The following is a 20,047-nucleotide window of genomic DNA, read 5'->3' as shown; positions in this document are numbered from 1 at the left end:
ACTGAACTGTACATTTTTATGTGTGAGTTTTATGTATGTGAATATATCTCAATAAAACTAAAAAAGTAAGCTTTAATGAGATTATCGTGATAACTGATGATATCTGCAGAGCAGAAATATTAAGCATGGTTAAGTTGGAGACATTAGAAAGTCTTAAGAAAATTAAATATGCGACAAGAAGGATGGACCTGGAAGGTATTATGTAAGTGAAATAAGTCAGACAGAGAAAGACAAATACCATATGATCTCACATATATGTGGAATCTAAAGAACAAAATAAATGAGCAAACAAAACAGACACAGACTCACAGATGCAGGGAACAAGTTGATGTTTGCCAGATGGGAGAGGGTTTGGGACAGGGTGAAAAAGGTGAAGGGATTAAGAAGTACAAGTTGGGAAAAAACATGTTTTTTGAGACAACCAAGATGGCACAGTAGGTAAACATTGTGTTTACCTTCTCTCACAACCACATCAAAATTACAACTAATCTACAAAACAACCATTATTGAGAATCGCCTAAAATCAAGCTGAACTGAAACCTTTCAAACAAGGACTTTCAGAAGAAGCCAACTCCAGACTGGTAGGAAGGGTAGAGACGTAGAATGGTCCCCACTCTCATGTGACCATTAAAGATCGGGAGGACTATTTCAGCTGTGGGGATCCCCCCAACCCCTAAAGGAGTGAGAGAGAGATCCTAGCCCCACAGCAGCCCAGGGTTCCAGTGCCGGGGAGAGAAGTCCCCATAATTTTTGGTTGTGAAAACCAGGAGAGATTGTGACTGAGTGAGACAGTGTGGCTGCCCTCACAGGTGTTCCTCTTCAAGGGACCACATGTGGACTTACCCACCAATGGAATCACTCACTCTGAGCTCCAGCACTGGGGCAGCAGCTGGAAAGGCAGCAGAGGCAAATGGTAGGGAATTGAGTTGTCTGGCTTGGGACAGGGGCTAGAGAGGCAGCTTTCTCCTGGATGGGAGCTGGTGGAGGCCATTGTTTCTTTGTTGAACCCTCCCCCTTCCCAGAGTTTGAACACAGGCGGCCACTATTTCTGAGTCTCCACCATTAGTTCTCCCCGCCCTGGTGATTTGAGACCTAGCCCCCCACCCTCTTAATTTTCAGGCACATCCAAGTCACTTCCAGTGGCTTTTTTGTGCAGACCAACTGTCTTGGTTCAAGCTGCAGACTTTCTCAAAGGTTTGCAGAACCCAGACAAGCAACATCTGGCTTGAGCACTTCCTGTACCTCTGGCTGAGCAGCCCTAAGCAGGAACAAGTGGCAGCTAGCCTTGGTTCACAGCTTAGCTTCTCAGGGAACTTCTAAGCACAGCATAGGTGGCAAATGCCTGCAGATTTCTTTCTGCCCCTCCCCCCGATAGGTGCCCCCAGGTGGGGCACGGTCTGTAACCAAAGTAGACCTACAGCAGATCCTCTCCAAGTTGGTCCTGGGACTGGCGCCCCCAGTGGCCAATTTCAAAACGAGCTGGAGCATCACCCAGCCACCTCCAAGTACGACACATCCAAGGGGCAGAATGGCAAGCATCAGAGTCCTGCTGAGGCAGATCCTGCTCTGTAGGGTCAGCCCCGGCACTACTACTCTCCACTGTAGTCAAGGCCAGTCCTCACAACCAGTGATCCCCAGGGTCAGTCCCTCCGACTGATGTGCAATTATCAACCAAGACTCAACTACAAGAGGAGGGCACACAAAACCTACACAGAGGACACACCTGGAACATGTGTCTCAGGTGACCAGAAAGACTGTACCTCTGAACCCCACAGCACACCTACTACATAAGTTCATGCTGCTAAGAACTGAAGACATAACAGCCCTACCTAATACATAGAAACAAACACAGGGAGGCAACCAAAATGGGGAGACAAAGAAATATGTCCCAAATAAAAGAACAGAACAAAGATCCAGAAAAAGAACTAAGTGAAATGGAGATAAGCAATCTATCAGACACAGAGTTTCAAGCTCTGGTTAGAAGGCCCGGTGGGTACTAGACTAATCAGGGGGATCACTTCGTAAATTATATAAATGTCTAACCACTGTGCTGTACACCTAAAACTAATATAAAATAATATTGAATGTCAAATGTAACAAAACAATTTTAAAGGGGGGTAAGGTGAATGGGAATAAGAGGTTCAAATTTCCAGATACAAAACAAGTAAGTCATGGGGATATAATGTACAGCATAGAGGATAGTCAATTAATATTGTGATAGCATGGTACAGTGTCAGATGGTTGCTGGACTTATTATGGTGATCACTTCTTTAGGTATAGAAATGTTGAATAACTGGTATATACCTGAAACTAACATAATGTTATATGTTAGCTATATTTTAATAAAAATCTTTTTAAAAGAAAGAAAGAAAATTAAATAAAAAGACATCGGAGTCTTAGAGGGGACATTAAGATTAAGGACTCTGGGAGTTTTCAAACACACAAGGATATAATTTTATACGTCATTTTTTATAGCTAGGCAGGTAGGATTCTACTTTGAATAAAACCTAAATACACAGCTTTCAATGCCATAGTATTTTTAAAGTAAGCAATACATATTTAACAAACTTTGAGTTGCAAATCAAACAAGTATATAACAAAGAAGATAAATAGTATGTTTTTTTTAATTTCTCTGCTCACCAAGCTGCTTAGTTGTGCTACTAAAGATTATGATAGAAGATAAAATTATTTTTGACTAAAACATTAGTTTATAATTATGTCAGAGTAAAATCATTATCTTAAATTACATATCTAATTTAACAGATGTTAAATTGGTAAAGATGAAAATAACTTTAGAACCTTGGAATAATGTGGCATAAAGCACACTCTGTAAATGAAAAATAAGCAGGACAGCCCTTTGGGAAATTTCATTATAATTTATATATTTATATGGCTATATATTATCTTCATGTTAAAAATATCAGAGGTTGTCGCCCTCCTACACACGCATTCATTTCCCTAACTTAAACTTTAGGACATTAACAATGAAAATACAGGTGTGTGTGTGTGTGTGTGTGTGTGTGACTTTAAAACAGACACATATATAAAGTGGACCTATGGAGATTACTGAAAGTTAATGCAGAACTCACCTAAAATATGACCAAATAATGTTCAAAAATTGGATACTCTCTATTTGTATTCATTTTGAAATTGGAGATAACAGTGAGTGTGTCCAGATAAAATTAAAGCTGTTGAGGAAATGGGGTAGGGGAGGAATAGCAAATCACCAATATGTTCTCGCCTATCAGCCATCATTTGTCCTTCAAGAAAACCTGAAACTGAAAGACTATACGTCTGACCTCTAATAACCTAATTCCAGAATTACTCACAAATGAAAGGACAACAACATAATAAAATGGTCATGTAAGGAGTCAAGAAAAATAGCCTTATTGGTTCTTTCGTGTCATAATCTGAGAGTTCTACAATGTCTTGCTAATTACATACATACCCGTGATCCACCCACGTCCACACCTAGCCAAAAATTTTATATTGTTTTTACTGCTTCGAATTGCTGGTGTTTAGGTCTTCACAGAGCTGTAAAGTGAGCATCCAATAATAACGGAAGCAGATGATATATAGAATCATAGGGGGGAAAGGACCCAAAGGGTATAAGCATACATACAATGAAACACAGCTTGCACCTGAGCCTAAAGCAGAGGTGAGGGTCCTTCCCAATTGCTGTACAGAAGACTAGCGCTGGCTCATTAATCCTACAGTGCTATTCCTGTACCTTTAGGGGATTCTCCATAAAGTAATATTCTAAAAAATATCTCCCTTTCATATTTGTATGTAAATATTTGTCTAAATTATAATTTCATATTAGAAATCACAAGATCAATTCTCTTGTCTTACCAATCATAAAAAGAGCAAGAAAAAAAAGATTGGCAGAAAATACCACTGGTCTCTCTTCCATTGGATACAGAAGACAAGTTAATTATTTCCACCTCTCTTGTCTTATGATGCAAAATAAATGAATTTTGTCAGACAGTCCAGTGTTTCCAATGCAATTGTTACACTTCCTCCCAAGAGTATCTTTTAGTCTTCTTATATAAAATATCACTTCAAGTCCCTTCTCTTAAGGCATATAAGGCCCTTTATAATCTATTTCATCTGGCTTCACAAGTGCTTTGCCAAAACAAATGAAAACTTTTTTTATGGATGAGAAAAAAATAGTGATTCTTAAAGAACAGTAAGTAACCTTTCCCAAATGTAAATTAGTGATGGAATTAAGAACAAAAGTTCAGTTCCACGCTATGCAGTTTCATGGGCTTCTAGACCAATCTTCTCAACCTTTCATAGGCAAAAAATCACCCAGGGATCTTGTTAAAATGCAGATTCTGGTTCAGTCAGTCTAGGATGCTGCTAAGATTCTAAAATTTTAACAAGCTCCTAGATAATACCAGAACTGCTGGTCCATGGACCATACTTTGAGGAGCAAGACTAACCTGTCTGTTATTAATTTGTCATGAAACACCAGCCTCAACTCATAGGAAGAGAAAGGGGCTGGAGTCACAGAGAGAAAATTGGAATTTGTCCAAAAAGCAGCATTTATTTTCTCTGTGCTATATCCTAACTAAAAAATATATTTATGGCTTTGCTCAAAGGACTATATCCAGAATCCCTGTTCTGATTGATATGGTTTTGAGATAAATGTTGATGACCCTCTACATCTGTTAGACTAGCTCAGAACGTCTCAAAGACTAGTAAGCTATCGTCAAACTTAGGTCAGTACTCCAACGATTTAGACTTAAGAAATCGTATTCTTTTTTAAAACAAGATCTTTCTTGGTGACATTATTAGCAAATGAGACAAAAGAACATTTTTAACTAATGGTTAGAAGTTCACTCCTTTCCAAAATTACGCCAAATGCATATGCTACTCTCTTCTCATCCTCCTACGTATTCCAGCCTATTGTCTGATTCTGATGGGACAGGCATGCTCCCGTAGGCCCGGAATTTGCCTGTCAGGAACGACTGTGTGCAGAGTCTCTCTCTAAATGCTGTATTTTCAACGTTGCCTCCCCCACTATCTTATTTTTGGTATTTCCTTGTGCTTTCTAGAATGCAGTTTTTATTTTCTCTTTAGAACATAAATGCTGGCTTCAGGAGATAAGAGGGGAATTCATATACCATATTTCATATCAGAATTCAAAAGCAAACCTTTTAGAGACTGGGAAAGTCTAAATTGATATCCAAGGGAAAATCATGTTAGTTTCCAAATGTGAAACACTTGGAAAGGTTTGGGTAGAAGCAGTATTCCCTGTTTTGTTTTGTTTTGTTGTTTTCGTTAACCTTTATTACAAATCATCCTCTTATAAAAGTATATGTGGACTTAGGTGAACAGTATTCCCTGTTTTACGAGCAATGTTGTGTTTGCTAAAGGAAAGAACATGGAAGGCAACTGTTACAAAGAAAAGAAATACGAGGTATGATCAAAGGCTACACAGAATATCCAAATGACTACGTAGTTACGAGGTGTGATCAAATATGGTGAATGCTTAAATAAAAAACATTTATTACAGTAAAAGATACATTGCCACTAATTCCCTTCAGAATTCTCCCCCTCACTTTGAACACACTTATCCCATCATTCTTGCCACTTTCCAAAGCAGTTCTGGGAGTCATCTTTTGAGTGTCTTTAGTTGCACTGTCATGGCTTCCTCGATGTCCTGAATCGATTCAAAATGTTTACATAGTCACTTGAACACCGTGTAGCCTTTCAGACTTTACAAATGTTACTTAGTACAGCACCTGATGCCAATAGTTCAAAAGCATTGGACAGGCTTTCTCTAATTAGTGATTCTGACAACTCTACCACAAAGCAAAAGACAGATCATAATGATGGACAAATTTGAATTATACAACTAAGATAAATCTGGTTAACTCATTTTAACAGTAAGGATACTACTGACCCAAGACCATTAGCACAGTACAATTTTGAGAGCGAGGCTGCCTGTTTCATCTGCTGTTGCGGCTGGAGATAGTTACCATGTATCGAGTTTTGACTATGTGACAGGCACTGTATTAATTGTTATCCCAACATTATCTTTGTAACAACCCTATGAGGAAAGTATTATTAACAATGATACGAAGGAAAGCATGTCAAGACACAGTAAAATTAAAAACTTTGACCAAAGGCACAGAGAGATAAACCTTGGTTCTAACCCAAAGCTCATTACCTTAAATATTATGCTGTACTATAAACAGTTAACACATTTTCTTTTGAATAAAGTTCAACGAAAAGGATTTTGGCCAGCTCGGTGGCTCAGGTGGTTGGAGCACCATGCTCCTAACGCCGAGGTTGCCGGTTCGACTCCCACATGGGCCAGTGAGCTTCGCCCTGTACAGCTAAGATTGTGAACAATGGCTCTCCCTGGAGCTGTGCTCCCGTAAACAGCCGGACGGAGGTTGCTGTGGGCTTCTGCAGGCTCCTGTGTGCTGCCCTGGGCTACCATGTGCTGCCATGTGGCCAGCGCGAGTGGCCAGCAGCCAGCGAGAGCTGCTGTGAGCTGCTGTGAGTGGCCGGCGACTGACTGCCTCAGCCGGGGGGAGCACAAGGCTCATAATACCAGCATGGGCCAGGGTGCTCTGTCCTACACAATTAGACTGAGAAACAATAGCTTGAAGCAGAGTGGTGCGGGGAGGAGAGGAGGCAGAAGAAGGGGTTAAAAAAAAAAAGGAAAAAGACTTCAAATCAGAGAACCTATAGTCACTGAGATGGTACCCGGGTGGACTGGACAGACCAGGGCTCAGATCCCTGCTCCCACTACTCCTGTCTTCCAAGAGAAAAAAATCCCCACTCAGAGCCTCTGTTTGTGATGTGCCTGGGTTTTATACCTTAAACACTGTTGTCACAGAACCATAGGGCACCAGACCCTAGGATAGGAAATTCATAAGCTGGCCAGAAACCTAAAACATAGGCCAGATAATCAGATTCTCTGCCTAGGCATTTGAACTGGCCACCTGGGGATAATGAATCAGTTCCAAGGGGGAGCAGGAGATGAAAATCAAGGTCACAGTAGGCTGTGGCCCTGTATACAACAAAGGTATAAATGCTAAGAAACATAGACTACAATGTTCGGAGAATGCTAGTTGGGAAAGAGGTGATTTTAAAAGCGGCAAGTAAAAGAAATTCTATAAAAGAGAAAACAGATTGAGAGAAAGTCAGAGACAGCACCCAAGTACAAAGCTAATATTTTTACTTATGCTCTTATAAGTCTGAAAGAGGAGTTTCACTATAATTTTCTTCATTTTTCTATATTTGCTATACCTTCTCTGCTGAGTCATGTACCTATTGTCTCTTCAATGTTTGATGTTTCTATTAAGTAAGTCAGCTCAATACCCTTCTACTGTATTATTGCTTTTATTGATGAGAAAAACCCTAGTCTATTGGGTGATATTAATATGGTTTTTATTTTATTATCATTGCCTCTGGTGGTAGTTGGTTTTGGAAATAATCTTAGATTGAGTCCATTGCCCAAGCATCTGATACATAATTTTATAGTCTTAAAATATTCATTCCATTTGTTTTTAAAGTATATTCTTCCAATCATATGAGCACCCAGGAGTTGTTGAAATATGTAATGTAGACATAAAATTTCTATATATGCTCAAATCCTAAGAAAACGAAAAACTCTGGCATGGACACAAAAAAGACATATGTCAGGGTTGTTTTTTTTTCTTTGTAAAATATAGTTATGAGATGGAGGTTAAGTGAGAAATAAATGGGGGAAGATGGCTGGAAAATTGCCTAAAATCGAGAATAAAAATATAGTCAACCTTGGCCCCATAACAGGCTGTATCCATCAACCATGTGACTCCATGATGGAGACAAGTGAGGACAACAGATAGAAATGGAAGATTCAGAAGGAGGGAGGGATGGGGGCAGGGGGCCATTTCAGAAAAAGAAGGTGAGGCAAGAGGAAGGAAGAAGTTGCCCTATCTCAATTTCACTAAGCGGAAATTGAAAGGTTTGGAACGGATTAATGCCCTTACCTTTTTGAGATGTAGTTTCCTTATTTCAATGAGTATGGTCTAGTGTAATCTATAATCACTTGTATAATATCCTTATTTTTGCCTTATAGAAAATCCTTAACATACAGTAAGTCCTCACCTAACATCATCAATAGGTTCATGGAACTTCGGTGAACAATGTATAATGAAACAAGAGTTGACATAAACGAGAGTTCAGTTCTTCTGGCATCTCATCAACATTCTAACAAAATGACACTGAATAAAATGACATTATTCAAGGACCTGCTGTATATGTTTAGAGTTATATATTTAAATATGGCCATTAAATCTCTACTAGGAAATCTTTTCCCAGAAAATGTTAACAATCCTATAGAGTTGCAATTATGCTTAACACTACAGGAGAATGAATGTGCTGAGAACTTATGACTCATCCTTGATTCCTCTTTCCTTCACACATTTGATCCATTCATTTATTCAACTTATTCATCATGGATTCTTTGAATGCCCACTGTGTGCTAAGGCAGTATATTTGAGAGCCTAAAATAGACTAAAATAGACAAAAATCTTTTATGAATCTTAACATTCTTACATTTTATCTTTATAATATGTCCCAATATGTGTATATTTTCCACAACCCCCATTGCTACTAACTTAGTCCAGGCCACCTATTATCTCACTGTTGGCTTACTTTAACAACTACATAACTGTTCTACTTTATCTCCTTAATATCCATTTTCTACATAGTGACATGATCTTTTAAAAACATAAACCACACCATAACACTCCCCAATTTCAATTTCTCCCAAAACACCCCATTACACTTGGAACAAAACCCAAACACCTTACAAGACTCACTAGTTGCCACATAAGCCAGCTGCTTTTGAGTTCTCCAATCTCTTCTTATGCCTCCCCTATCCACTCTGCTCTAGGCACTACAGTTATTCGTGTGTTTGTGGTGAGGCCTGTGTAAACAAACCTACTGGGCTGCCAGTCATGTAAAAGAATAGCACATGTAATTACAGTAGTAGGTTATACCCTCTAGATTTATGTAAGTGCACTCTCTGATGTTCGCACAGTGATGAAATGGCCTAGTGACGCACATGGCTGTTATTAAGCAGGACAGGACTGCATTCAGATGCTTCTGTAGCTATCATTAGGTGACCTGTACTGCTACACCGGTAGTTCTAAGAAACCTCTAATATAATAATTATCTCAGGAATGAAACTCTTCCGGTTATACTACTATGTGGCTTGGCTCACATAACTTCTAACCCAACCTTATGTCTTGCTGATTATTTATGCAGAATCGTTTTTAATCAGGTGGTTAAAATCTCAAGCTCTCAAACAGAACTGCATTGCAAACACAACTTTGACACATACTGGTTGCCTGACATCTTTCAGCAATTTATTAAACTATTTTAAGCCCCAGTTTCTTCCTATAAAATAGAAGTGGCAATAAAGTACCTACTTCTACATTTGTTGTGGAGAAACAGTGAAAGCTTTCCCTTTGAGATCAAGTAAACCACAAAAATGCCCATAATCACTATTTCTATCAGCAATGTACTGCAGGGCCAAGCCAAAGCAAGAAGCACAATAAGAGACATGATGATTGGAAAGGAAAAAGCAAAACTGTCATCATTTGCAGAGATATGATTTTGCATCTAAGAACGTTTTAAAGATAAATTATTAGAATCAAAATGAGAACTTAGCAAGTATGCCAGATTATTTAAAACATAAATTTAAAAACATCAGTTGCATTTATTTACACCAGCAATAAATAGTTATGAAATTAAAAAGAAAAAAATATATTTTTAAAAAGCATTTAAAAATATAAAATATGTAGAAATAAATCTAATAAAATATTTTCAAGACTACTATAGAAAATAATAAATTACAAAACTTTCTTAAAAAAAGTTTCTGTGAGCTGTGAAAAAGAAATAAATAGAGACTGGTAAAAGATCATTTTCATGAACTGGTAAAGAGATCATTTTTACTCAGGAAAAGTAATAAGAAGTAAGGGGGGTGGGGGGAATGAGATAAAAGTCTGACAACTACCAATGACCTAGTTATATTATTCAAATTTGCAGGTAACCGAATCAGTATTATTTCATGATGTCTTCCAGGGCTCTTTAGCCACCTGGCAAGGAGCGAACAAAGAAGATAGTGGGTTATTCATGCCTGAGATCAATGCCATTGAGGTGAACAGTTATAGATTCAAGATTTTCCCCAGTACTAAATATTGCCATTTTCAGATCCCTTCTCAAATTATAGTTCAAAAAAATAAGATCACTATAAAATTTTTTAGGAACTCAATCAAGTAATAGAGATACAAAGACCAACATCAGTCTTCACCTCAATAGGCACGCTATAGGACTCCTCCAGTCTCTGCTTTCTATTTCCACTGCCACCCCAGCTATTCTAAAAGCTTCCTAACTCTTCTAATTTCCTTATTCCTAAAAGAATAATCTTCTCTTATTCTCTTCTACCTACATTCTAAAGCTAACATAATTTTTCTGAAGTATAGTTCAATTATATGATTACTCTCATTAGAAATGGTCATCCATTATCTACTGAATAAACCAATGACTACCCAGTATTCAACATCATCCAAATTTCTTTTCCATCCCTCTTTGCCATATCTCCTCTCTCTATGCACAGAACCTCCCACTTCGACCACATCTTAGATCACTTAGAAGTGATCTTCCATATTTTGAGTCCCTGCTCTCTTTTAAATCCCTCAAGTACTTTGTACCTCTCTGTGTCACTTACTTTACTCTGCTTTCTTTGGTTAACTATGTCTTATTCCTCCCACTCTCCCTATTAGATGTTAAAACGTTTTAGACCAGAAATTGTATCTTGATTATCTTTGTGTTCCTATTAGCACAAAGTACTTGAATAGACGTTGGGTACTCAAAAAAATAATAATAAAAATGATGCTAAATTGAATGGAGTTCAGTATTCAACTTTTTCTTTTTATTATCTTTTTGCTTCCCAAAGAGACATGCCACAAAATTCCGACAGCAACATCTGAAGTAGCTAGCTAAAATAATATAGCATCTGTACTGTTAGCAATGAGATTGTGTAAAACTTTTTGTAATATTTGCTAAATCCTAAAATCTGGCTCATTTGTGCCACTTTCCTGAGATGTCAGGCATACTCTAGAGTGCTTGTGTCTTCATTAAAAATGCTTTTTAGTCAACATACTTCTCAGATTAATTATGGCTATACCTGTATTTGAAAAATATATTTGCATAAATTGGATATTAGTCTTATTAGTGGTTATTGGTCATTCAGCATCCAGGGTGTAGTCACTCCATTTATGGCATAAGTATAATGAAATTGGCTCCACATTGTGAGCATAATGTAAGTAGAGACATACAATGTGAGTCATCACCACACAGGTATACGTCTTGGCCCAATAACCTCTCACAAAAGAAAAGGCACAGCACAGAGTAAAACTGAGCTGAGAGCAACATTCCATTAACACCATCACTTCTTTTCTCCTGTGCTCTGGAGACTCAGTGAAGAATCTGGAAAGCTCAGGAACTCTGAACCTCCCAATGTGGAAAAGCAATGGGATACAAGTAACATCCTGCATTCCTTTAATAGCTTACACAGCAAGGGAGAAATGTCTAAAAGGGTATTTCCCTCATTGTCTTAATAAAAAGAAGGCTATCATACATGCTGTCTGCCTGTGTCAGGACTCAGTTATTGACCTTTAAGAATCACTTCCAGGATAAAAACTTCTTTCTCCAACAACCACATCTTGAGACTTAATTTAAAATCCTAACTCCTGCTATAAATATATAAATATATATAAATAAATAAATATAATGTATATATAACATACTATGTATCATATGTAACATATATGATATATATATATATATTTATATATATATATATATATATATATATATATATATATATATATGCACCAGAAGTAATGTGTGACATGTAGCCTTTCTGTTGTCATCAAAACATCAGAATGCTGCTGCTGAGTGCCATCTGCCAGAAAGGCAGGGATCGTCAATAAGGGAAGTGGTACATGGAACTTCAGTAACAGTGTATGGCAAGTTTCAGCTTGTTCGGTGCAGTCAATTGGGTGTGAGCTACGGTTGAGAGAAGGTGTGTTTTAAAGTGTGCTGTAAATCATTCTCCGTCATGAATAACAATGCTCCATGTCACACATCACTTCTGGTCGGCAATTTCTGTCAAATAAAAAACATTACAGTGTGTTCTCATCCACCTTATTCTTTGGACCTGGCACCATTTGACTTCTGGCTCTTCCCCAAAGTCAAAATGACTATGAAAGGTAAACATTTTGAATCGATTCAGGACATAGAGGCAGCCACAACAGCGCAACTAAAGACACTCAGGAAAGAGGACTTGGAGAACTGCTTCAGAAAATGGCAAAACGGATGGGATAAATGTGTTCAAAGTAAGGGAGAGTATTTTGAGGGGGATTAATGGCAATGGTCTTTTCTATAATAAGTTTTTTTTTTTAATTTAAACATCTACTGTATTTGATCACACCATATATATATTAATATATATATGTTCATATATATGTGATATAAAGTACAGCATAGAGAATACAGTCAATGGTATTGGGATAGCTGTGTAAGACGATGTCAGATGGATAGTAGACTTGGTGGGGTTATCACTTTGTGAGGGGTGTAAATGTCTAACCATTAAGTTATTTTGTGCACCTGAAACTAATAATAAATAAATAAACAAATAAATAATATCTTTACTCCTGCTTTGGGCCATATAAAAACTTCAGGATCTGTCATGAAAACACCGTGAACAATATTTCAGACAGAGTAATTTCAGAGCTTTTACTTTTCTAATTGGCAGATAAAAATAATTTTTAAAAGTCAGAAAAATTAAAAGCTACCTCCAACACATAAGTAAAAAATATATATATGTAAAATACAAAACCTGATTACTCCATAGTAGGTCATCAGAAATGCAAGCAAAGACTGAGTTGCTGTTTCCATAGCAATGACTTTATGTAGTTTAAGTCCTCTGGGAATTTAACCAAATCCCCAACAACACGAGAAAATCATCAGCAAAAATTGTATAACATACGGCAACTGCCAACAAATCAGTGAGAGAAGAATACTTTTATTTTGTCTTTCTACCTAGAGGAATTTCTTCATGTCAAGCTGTTTGAGGAAGCATACAAACTGTGTTGGTTACTCTGCACTCAAAATTTAGAAACACAAGGTGTCTTCCTTCTTAGATTAAAAAAGCCGCCGGTACCCAACCAGGCTCTACATTGCATGCATTCCAAGAGTGACATTTAGACATGGGCAAGAATTGCGTGCATTTTCCCATGACTCTCAAGTTATTTATCCTAAAGGAAACTCACTCTGCAGGGTTATCTCTTGAGAAAGAATGCAAATGGAATTTTATTCTCTATTTTGCTTTTGAAGCCATTCTCATTGTGGCAAGCTGTGTGTGTGTGTGTGTGTGTGTGTGTGTGTGTGTGTGTGTGTGTATGAAAATGTTTAGTCCTACCTTATGATTAGGACCCAAAGATTAAAGTAAGAGTTTTTAGCTGGAAAAGAATAGATGTGGTACTATCAATTATTTTCTTTAGTTTCACCAGTCCTGTATCTGGAAGGATCTTCAAGTACCAAGTTAGAAGACATCGAGTTCAAGACATTTAAATTCTCTCTTCAGTATATCTTCTTAAGAACACAGATTGTGATCAATAGGCAACATGCAATTACTATCCAATGAAAGTGAATGTCTCAGAACAAGTAGACATCTTCAATGACAAGGAATGCAGTACTTCCCAAGGAGTACATTCCTTTTTGAACGTTCTCAATGTTCAAAAGAAATTTCTTATGCTGAACTTGAAACTACCTCCTTTTCAATTGCACCACTGGCCTCAATTTTGTACTGCAGAGGAGTACAAATTAAGCCCATTCTTCCTGTACATACCAGCACCTCACAAACCTGAGGCCAGCATGAGTCTACCATTTTCCATTCCTCACAGTCCAAACTTCACCCCCCTATATTCCCTCAGTGGCATTACTTAGATTCTCTTCTGTATCCCACCTCATTCACCTCTGGAAGTAGGTTATTTTACCAATAACTTCATTCACTCTACTTTTTTTTAATGTAAAATGGATCACTGGCCTGAATTAGAAGTGTCAAACAAAAACGCCATCGGAGTCCAGGCAGATAACTCCACTGTGTGAAACATCATCAGGAAAGGCCACAGGGAGTGGTGACAACTGTGGTGACTTGGAGAATGAGTTCCCAGTCTGAATATTCAAATTCACATGCTTTAAAGTACTGTACACACACACACACACACACACACACACACACACACACACACTACTGGGTCTGCAGTTGTAATAAATTACTGCAGCTGCCCTAAATTACTCTGATACCAAATACTAAATTAAAAGGATACATCTGAAAATTTGAGAACTAAAATAAAAACTTTCCCAAATTAAGCTAGGAGAGAGGGGAGAACAGTCATCTATGTCATCAGGCCACTCTGTTCAAAAATCATGGGAATGTAGCCAGTTAACTTTCTCTCAATAGTACACTGAAAACATACACACCAAACTCATCATTGTCTCATTGCTCAGTATCTTATATCAGGTAAGCTTGTTTTACACCAGAGTGAATAAGGCATAGACTATCAGAAAAGGCACATCACAGTTGAAACTAATAATAAAAGAAAAGTTAGTCTGAATAAAAAGTAAGGACCAATGATCATAAAGTATTAAGAAAGTTTACATTATTAATTTCTACGTTCCATCAACTCTTCTCTTCGCTAAGACTTGAAGTGTTTTCTTTTCTTTCCTTTTTTCCCCCCAAAACATAATCTGTGCTCTCCCTTATGTTTAAAAGTCCCTAGAGCTGCCCTCCAAAGCCAATTGTCTGCCTTCCTGTTAACCACACGGGCACCTTCAGAAACCTACTAGCTGGCCCGAACCTCATCCGTGGTCTTGGCCCAGGGAGGATGGTCACTCTAAATTTGTTTGGAATCATGGAAGCGATGTTATAAATATCCACACAAGTTCCAGAACATAGGACATGGAACCTCAAAAAATGTCAAGCCTTTCCTCAAAAAAAAAATATATATATACATATATATGTATATATGTATATTTATACATATTGTTTATCTGATTATGTCTCATAGTCAAAAGCATTTGGTTAGTGACACATATAGTGGGTAATGAATGGCCTCAAAGCTAGAGTTTTCCACATGCAAACTCCTCTGCAGAAGCAGCCCCTGGGTTTAGCCACACATGACTGTTTAATTACTGAACCATCAGTCATGACTTTAAACACTCTTTTTACGAATTAACATTAGGGTTCCAACCCAGATATTCATTCTCTAAAGAAGAGGAAACAATGCCTTGGTTTACCTCTATCCATTAGCTTTGATCCAGTAGGCTTGTCTGGAACAGTAAGATGGTCTAGGTTGCTACTCAATGATGATGTGTCATCACTAGATAAAGAGTTCAAAAATCCACTCTCGGACATGGCCAAACTGTGTTCCTGCGCCTTGTGACTGTTTGCCTCTGAGGGTGTAGGTGAGTGAAGCCGAACAGCAAAGGTTACAGATTGTCCCACATCTTCGGCAGCAGATGAACTGTTAACTATGTTAACCCAGGACTGTCTTTCTTTAGGTAAGGAGGACAAGCTACCGGGTGTCTTCACTGTATTTTCCAGGGAAGAGAAAGAACACGCCGTTTCACTCAACTTGGGTGAAGACGAACATGCCTGCTGTGCCACCTGTTTTGCACAAATAAAATAAAAATAGTAAAAAAATCATGAGTAAACCAGTATTCTCTACTTTTCATATTCAATGAAGGTATCCCAGTGATTCAAAAAGTAGCCAATAATAAGAGTCAAAATAAAAATATATTATAGATCTGTATGACAGGCATTACGATGACATTTTCCAAAAACTGATTTGTATAACTTTGAATTCACTGTTCTAGAATCTGAAAAATCTCCATATCGTGATTTACCCTATTCTTCAATGCTGTCCAGAAATGTAAAAGGCTTCTTCAGAGAATTCTTTGGAAAACTGAAGGATATTTGGAGCAAAAAGCAGATTGCAATCTCTCACTGAGTCCTTACTGATTGAGCAAAATCTCTTGAAAAAGGTGATTAAGACAAAGCAAAAGTTGGAGCCAGATGGGAAGCAAAGCCATATTAACTGAGTGGAGACAAGTGACATAGGCAAAGCAAATACATATATTTCAAACTTCAAATATCCTTGATATATTCCTCAGCACATGACCAGTATCAGCTCATAACTACATAGTTAGGTGAAATAATTTAAGTCATTTACTCTTCAATACTTTTAAAACTTTAATAAACTTTCACCAAAGAAGACAAGAATACCGGTTGAAAAAAAAAATGGCGGCGTGAGGTGAGGCTCTGTAACGCTCCCCTGGAATTTACAACGAATCGGACAACAATAACTCCACAAAGGACTCCTTGCACAGCAGACAGGCAAGACGAAGAGGCCGACTACTGAATTCACCTCCAGGTGGGTGAATCGCGCGAGTGGGGGAGGAGGGAGAAGAGAAGTGCGGAGACGGAGCCGCGCGGGCGCAGGACACAGACCTAGCTCAGTGCTCGGAGCCCGCTGCTCCCGATCTTCCGCAGCTGCGGGAGAGGGAAGGACTCGGACTGCTAGGGCTCCGCTTACGGCCCACAGGGCTGAGGGGGCAGCATACAAAACCGCTGAACACAACGCTCGCTCACGGCAGACTTCGGAGCAAAGACTGAGGGAAGAGGGCTGAAATCTGTGGTTTAAGCCCTCACTGCTGAGCGGAGAACGGAAGCCTTAGGCACGGAGACTAGCCGCCCCCTCCCTACCCTCCCAGAGCTCGCCCCGCCCCCACCTGCCAGGTGATAGAAGCGATAAAGTAGCAGTGTCGGATCAAAGGACAGAATATTTGCTGCTCTGAGAACTGTGGACCGCAGACACAGATTCGCAGCTCAACTAGTTCCGGCAAAGGGGAGGGAGCTGTGGAAGCAGGACTGGCTGTGGTGGTGGTCGCCGCCATTGCTCTGGGCCACCTCTCACAACTCACCCCGCCCCTGGCCCCACCTATCTGGGCGGATCCCTGCAGGAGTAAACAGAACTGCTGAAACAAACGGGCTCTGAATCTGGTGCAGAAAGAGCTTTGGAACTCCAAAAGCTCTTCGCATACCTATCAACCTGTTGCAGAAGACACTCCTGTAGATGTCTAGGAAGAGAAATAGTAAATCAGCGATTGCCATGAATAACCAAGGCAACAAGATAGCTCAGAAAGAAAGTGAAAAGTCTCCAGAAAAGGAACTTAGAGATATGGACCTTTGTGATTTAAATGACAGAGAATTCAAGATCGCAATTCTGAAAAAACTGAACGAGATGCAAGAAAACACAGAAAGGCAGTTTAATGAACTCAGAAACACAATCAAAGAACACCATGAGCATTTTACAAAAGAGATTGAAATCTTGAAAAAGAACCAAATAGAATTTCTGGAGATTAAGAACTCAATAGAAGAAATTAACAATAAAATATCCAGCTTAGGTAGTAGAGTTGACCAGATGGAGGAAAGAATCAGTGACATCGAAGATAGGAACCTGGAATTTACACAGAGGGAAGAAGAAAGAGACTTGAGACTTAAAAGAAATGAAAGAACTCTACAAGAACTTTCTGACTCTATCAGAAAGAGCAATATAAGAATAATGGGTATACCAGAAGGAGAAGAAAGAGGGAAGGGAACAGAGAATATATTCAAACAAATTGTCGATGAGAACTTCCCAAACTTGTGGACAGAACTGGATCCTCGAATCCAAGAAGCAAATAGAACACTTAATTACCTCAATCCCAACAGGCCTTCACCAAGGCACATTGTATTGAAGCTGTCTAAAATCAATGATAAAGAAAGAATCCTCAAGGCAGCCAGGGAAAAGAAGACGGTAACTTACAAAGGAAAGCCCATTAGATTATCATCAGATTTTTCAGCAGAAACTCTACAAGCTAGGAGGGAATGGAACCAAATATTCAAACTATTGAAAGAGAGAAATCATGAGCCAAGAATAATATATCCAGCAAAGATCTCCTTTAGATATGAAGGAGGAATAAAGACCTTTCCAGACATCCAGAAGCTGAGGGAATTTTCTAATACACGACCTGCACTACAAGAAATACTAAAGGAGGCTATTAGACCACCATCAACAGGGACAACTTGTGGCAACCGAAACATAAAAAGGGGGAGCGTAAAGGCCTGAACTGGAATATGGGAATAGAGAAAGTAAGCGTACTGAAGAAACTGGAATACTCTAAATATCAAACTTTCTTTTATATAAACTCAAGGGTAACCACTCAAAAAACATCCAAATCTGAAATATATACTGTAATAAAAGAAGAAACAGAGGGAAACATCATAGAATACTACCACACAGAAATAACAGACAACAACAAAAAGGCAAAGAAACAATGGAGACACAGCCTTACCAGAAAACTAAAGACAGAATGACAGGAAATCCTCACATATCAATAATCACCCTGAATGTAAATGGACTGAACTCACCAATAAAGAGACACAGAGTAGCAGACTGGATCAAAAAACTAAACCCAACCATATGCTGCCTACAAGAGACACATCTCAGCTACAAGGACAAGCATAGACTCAAAGTGAAAGGGTGGAAATTGACACTTCAAGCAAATGGTACCCAGAAAAAATCAGGTGTAGCCATAATGATTTCCGATGAAACAGACTTCAGGGTGAAAAAGATAACAAGAGACAAAGATGGACATTTCATAATGGTAAAGGGGACTATACAACAAGAAGACATAACAGTCATCAATATTTATGCCCCCAATCAGGGAGCACCGAAATATACCAAGCAACTACTAACAGAACTAAAGGGAGAAATTGACCAAAACACAATTATACTAGGGGACTTAAATACATCATTGACAGCTATGGATAGATCATCCAAACAGAAGATAAATAACGAAATCGCAGCCCTAAATGACACATTAGAGGAATTGGACATAATTGACATATATAGAGCACTTCATCCTAAAACATCAGACTATACATTCTTTTCTAGTGTACATGGAACATTCTCAAGGATAGACCATATATTGGGACACAAAATCAGCCTCAGCAAATTTAAGAAGATTGAAATCATACCAAGCATATTCTCTGATCACAAAGCTTTGAAATTGGATATCCACTGCAAAAAGAAAGCAGGAAAAAACACAAATACATGGAGATTAAACAACATACTTTTAAAGAACGACTGGGTCAAAGAAGAAATTAAAGGAGAGCTCAAAAGATACATAGAAACAAATGACAATGAAAATACATCCTACCAAAATTTTTGGGATGCCGCGAAAGCAGTTTTAAGAGGGAAATTTATATCATTACAGGCCCATCTCAAGAAACAAGAAAAATCCCAAATAAATAACCTCATGTCACACCTTAAAAAACTAGAAAAAGAAGAACAAGCGAAACCCAAGGTCAGCAGAAGAAAGGAAATAACAAAAATCAGAGCAGAACTAAATGAAATAGAGAACAAAAAGACAATAGAAAAAATTAATGTGACAAAAAGCTGGTTCTTTGAAAAGATTAACAAAATCGACAAACCCTTGGCTAGACTCACTAAGATAAAAAGAGAGAAGACACTAATTAACAAAATCAGAAATGAAAAAGGGGAAGTTATCACGGACACCACAGAAATACAAAGGATTATCCAAGAATACTATGAAGGACTATATGCCACCAAATTTAATAACTTAGAAGAAATGGACAAGTTCTTAGAAACATATAGCCTTCCAAGGCTGAATCATGAAGAACTGGAAAATCTTAACAGGCCGATCACCAGTAAGGAAATTGAATCAGTCATCAAAAACCTTCCCAAAATCAAAAGTCCTGGACCAGATGGCTTCACCAGTGAATTCTACCAAACCTTCAAAGAGGATCTAATACCAATCCTGCTCAAACTCTTCCAAAAAATTGAAGAAGAGTCAGTACTCCCTAACTCATTTTATGAGGCCAACATTACCCTGATACCAA

The 20,047-nt window shown here is 38.3% G+C and overlaps 1 protein-coding gene across 3 annotated transcripts in view; it reads right to left on the bottom strand.

The window, feature by feature from the left end:
- IPCEF1 (interaction protein for cytohesin exchange factors 1) overlaps positions 1-20,047 on the bottom strand; it is a 160,432-nt gene that overhangs the window by 21,622 nt on the left and 118,763 nt on the right. For all 3 annotated transcript variants that reach the window (XM_081044331.1, XM_081044332.1, XM_081044333.1), the window contains one exon: positions 15,379-15,748. In XM_081044331.1, the coding sequence (XP_080900457.1) occupies positions 15,379-15,748 (370 nt within the window). The remainder of the gene's footprint in view (positions 1-15,378; positions 15,749-20,047) is intronic.

Source organism: Rhinolophus hipposideros (assembly GCF_964194185.1).
Source record: "Rhinolophus hipposideros genome assembly, chromosome: 3".
Lineage (NCBI taxonomy): Eukaryota > Metazoa > Chordata > Mammalia > Chiroptera > Rhinolophidae > Rhinolophus > Rhinolophus hipposideros.
Note: the sequence above shows the minus strand (reverse complement) of the source record. Positions and strands in the feature narration are given on the sequence as shown.